This window comes from Sinocyclocheilus grahami, unplaced genomic scaffold (assembly GCF_001515645.1).
Source record: "Sinocyclocheilus grahami isolate Dianchi unplaced genomic scaffold, SAMN03320097.WGS_v1.1 scaffold252.1, whole genome shotgun sequence".
NCBI lineage: Eukaryota > Metazoa > Chordata > Actinopteri > Cypriniformes > Cyprinidae > Sinocyclocheilus > Sinocyclocheilus grahami.
In genome coordinates this window covers 535,399-539,157 of record NW_015505431.1, presented here as the reverse complement: position 1 = coordinate 539,157, position 3,759 = coordinate 535,399, and the positions used below count along the sequence as shown (strand labels likewise).

Genomic DNA, 3,759 nt, shown 5'->3' with positions numbered 1-3,759 from the left:
TATATATATATATATATATATATATATATATATATATATATATATACAAACAAATTGGTTTTAATCTGAAATTAAAAACAATCTGCATATTAGAATGATTTCTGAAGGGTCATGTGACACTGAAGACTGGAGTAATGATGCTGAAAATTCAGATTTGAAAAAACTTTATTTTGAATTGTAATAATATTTCCCAATATTACTGTTTTTAATGTATTTTTGATCAAATTAATGCAGCCTTGGTGAGCAGAAGAGACTTCTTTCAAAAAAATAAAATCTTACCAACCCCAAACTTATGAACGATAGTGTAAATAAACGATTCACCAATCAAATACGGATTCTCACTTTGACATTCTGTGAATTTTATGTATGTTTTGCATGCTCTAACATTCAACGTTTGTCTATATATGCGATATATTTGAATTGATTTTGTATACTGTAGCAGTCTAAACACGGGCCATTTGTTGAACAACCATCAGCTAGAAGAAGAGAAATATATATCTGAAAATGCCCTTTTTAGGGTGATATATATCCTATTCAGAAGAAATACACCACCCTTATTTACTATTTTTTTCTGTTAGTCATCTTTTATCTCAAAACACCTCTTGCAGTAACATCCTATCATTTATAAATAGTATAAACTAGATCACATGGCAACACTGACTGCGGTGAGCGCGAGGGGGACAGTGATTACCCTTAATAAGGTCCCGACCTCTGGAATTACACTGTGCCCCGAAACAGACCACAAATACCACAGAAAACACACAAAAACAGCCCCAAAAGAAAGCTGTGAGGAGAAGCTTGTCTCACTGTCATGTGCCTCTTCATGAGACAAACTGAGGGTCATTATTAGGACTTGGTTTCAGGCAGCAGCGAGGGAGTGGAAATAATTAACAGTGATCTGAACATCACTCGAGGACATTCTGAGCCGCCCCGCATTTACTCTTCAAACGCTCCGTTTAGAAAGAACGCACTGAAGGAGGGTGAAGCAGACGACCTGCAGGCCCACACACACACTCAACCTCTCATTAAAAGCTCAATGCTCTGGCATTTCATCCAGAAGCTCAAGCGTGCTGGACGCATGGTCTATGATCCAGATATAGCAGAAGAGAATTTCGACAGTCAGTGGTTGAGTCTTATAAAACCCGTCATGATCCATATTTCACACAGAAAAAACAAAAAAAACAAGAAACTATATTTTGCATAAAGAAAATGAAACCTTTTATCAGAATGTATTTTAGAAGATTATTTGCATTGCAAATTTTAATTTTTATTAATGAAATTGAATAAATACTATATTCCTATTACTATATTCACATTAATGTAATGAGAAACAGTGCTATTATAGTATACTACTGTAGTATTTATTAATATTTTGAATTTAAATATTTGAATTTTATATTTTCAGTTTTCTTTTGAATTTTAATTTTGGTTTAATTTGTAGAAATGTTGTTGTGTACTTTTTGTTGTTTTTTGAATATTTGAATATTTAGCTTTATTTCCTTTTTTAAGTTAGTTGTCAAGGCAACATTTCTAATTTTCATTATTTTAGTTTTTTTCTAATTAAAGTTTTTTAAGTTAGATTTTTTCATATAATATTTATATTTTGTTTCAGATTTATTTTAGTTAGCCAAAACCATTTTTAATAATTTCGCTTTACAATAACAACTGTTAAGTAAGAATTTTGTGCATTACAATAATGCGAGTTTAGGGAAAATATGGGTTTAATTGTCAAAAATAATGTTACGATGGAAAAATAATCTTAATTTTCCTAAAACAGACTTCCTTTGCCTTTTGCTAAATCAATTTTTTTTTCTTTTGATTTTGGAATGAAATCATGAAATCAGAATGATACAGACATGTTCCTGACATTTTTTGAGAGTACAACATTTTAATTTCTTTATTCTTAAATAAAAAGTATGTATATTCTTAAATAAAAAGTCCTGACTGTTAAAATTTCAGATGAAATCCAGTCTGGTTTTCATTCAGTCAAACTCACCAGGATGCTGGATGGTGGTCCGGCCGGTAGGGAGATCAGCACCTCCTCGACGAGTCTGTATTCTGGGTACTGTGTGCCCGCAGGCAGAGGACTGACCCCAGAACAGTTCACACAAGCCCCGGGATGACACGAGCTGGCCAAGGGCAGACAGCGCTCAGCGTACGGACAGTACTGACGTCCCGCTGGACACGCTGTGGCTGCTGGTGGGACGGAGGTGTTGTTGATCCACTCATCCAGGGCCTGACAGACAGTGATGGGGGTGCAGAGGTCACCGCAACCTGAAACAGAGTCCAAACCAATCAGTTTATCATAACACAATTTGTGGATGTTATAAATGTGAATATATATATATAATATAATATGAATTAATAAATATTTTCATTACATCAACGGTTTTAATAAAATAAATTAATATACATACATTAGGGGTGTAACGATACACATATTCGTATTGAATCGTTCGGTACGAGGCTTTCGGTTCGGTACGCATTACAAACCGAACGATTTGTTGTGCTAATCCTATTACATTTGGATGTAATAGGATTAGCGATAACCTCCCCTTGCTTCGGTGCGTCGAAAGACGATGATCTTGTATCGACGACAGCCAGAGATATCGTCAAAAACATCAATGTTTGGCAATATTAAGAGGATTTGGCATTTCCAATTAATGTAGGCATGTTACATTCTTATTTTTATTAGGCCTATTAGTATTATGAAGTTACTTTTATTAAATTAAAATTACAATTAATTTGCCCCACAATAATTACCACACAACTGACATACTGCAAGGATATTTACTCCTCAGTTAAAATGTTACAGGTCTATTATACAATGAATTATAGTCCTAATTAAAATATTAACACTGTGTGACACCACTGTGTGTCATATCCAACCGAACCGCGACACCACTGTGTGTCGTATCGAACCGAATCGTGACACCACTGTGTGTCGTATCGAACCGTGACATCACTGTGTCGTATCCAACCAAATCGTGACACCACTGTGTCGTATTGAACCGAACCGTGACACCACTGTGTGTCGTATCCAACCGAACCGTGACACCACTGTGTGTCGTATCGAACCGAACCTTGACACCCCTGTGTGTCGTATCGAACCGAATCGTGACACCACTGTGTCGTATCGAACCGAACCGTGACACCACTGTGTGTCGTATCAAACCGAATCGTGACCCCACTGTGTCGTATCGAACCGAACCTTGACACCCCTGTGTGTCGTATCGAACCGAATCGTGACACCACTGTGTCGTATCGAACCGAACCGTGACACCACTGTGTGTCGTATCAAACCGAATCGTGACACCACTGTGTCGTATCGAACCGAACCTTGACACCACTGTGTGTCGTATCGAACCGAATCGTGACACCACTGTGTCGTATCGACACACAACGCGACACCACTGTGTGTCGTATCGAACCGAATCGTGACACCACTGTGTCGTATCGAACCGAACCGTGACACCACTGTGTGTCGTATCGAACCGAACCGTGACACCACTGTGTGTCGTATCCAACCGAATCGTGACACCACTGTGTCATATCGAACCGAACCGTGACACCACTGTGTGTCGTATCAAACTGAACCGTGACACCACTGTGTGTCGTATCGAACCGAACCTTGACACCACTGTGTGTCGTATCGAACCGAATTGTGACACCACTGTGTCGTATCGAACCGAACTGTGACACCACTATGTGTCGTATCGAACCGAACCGTGACACCACTGTGTGTCGTATCCAACCGAA

The 3,759-nt window shown here is 38.1% G+C and overlaps 1 protein-coding gene across 1 annotated transcript in view; it reads right to left on the bottom strand.

Annotated features, from left to right (window-relative positions):
* LOC107598528 (polycystin-1-like) overlaps positions 1 to 3,759 on the bottom strand; it is a 108,315-nt gene that overhangs the window by 51,148 nt on the left and 53,408 nt on the right. The window contains exon 12 of the mRNA XM_016289900.1: positions 1,997 to 2,274. Coding sequence (XP_016145386.1) covers positions 1,997 to 2,274 — 278 coding nt within the window. The remainder of the gene's footprint in view (positions 1 to 1,996; positions 2,275 to 3,759) is intronic.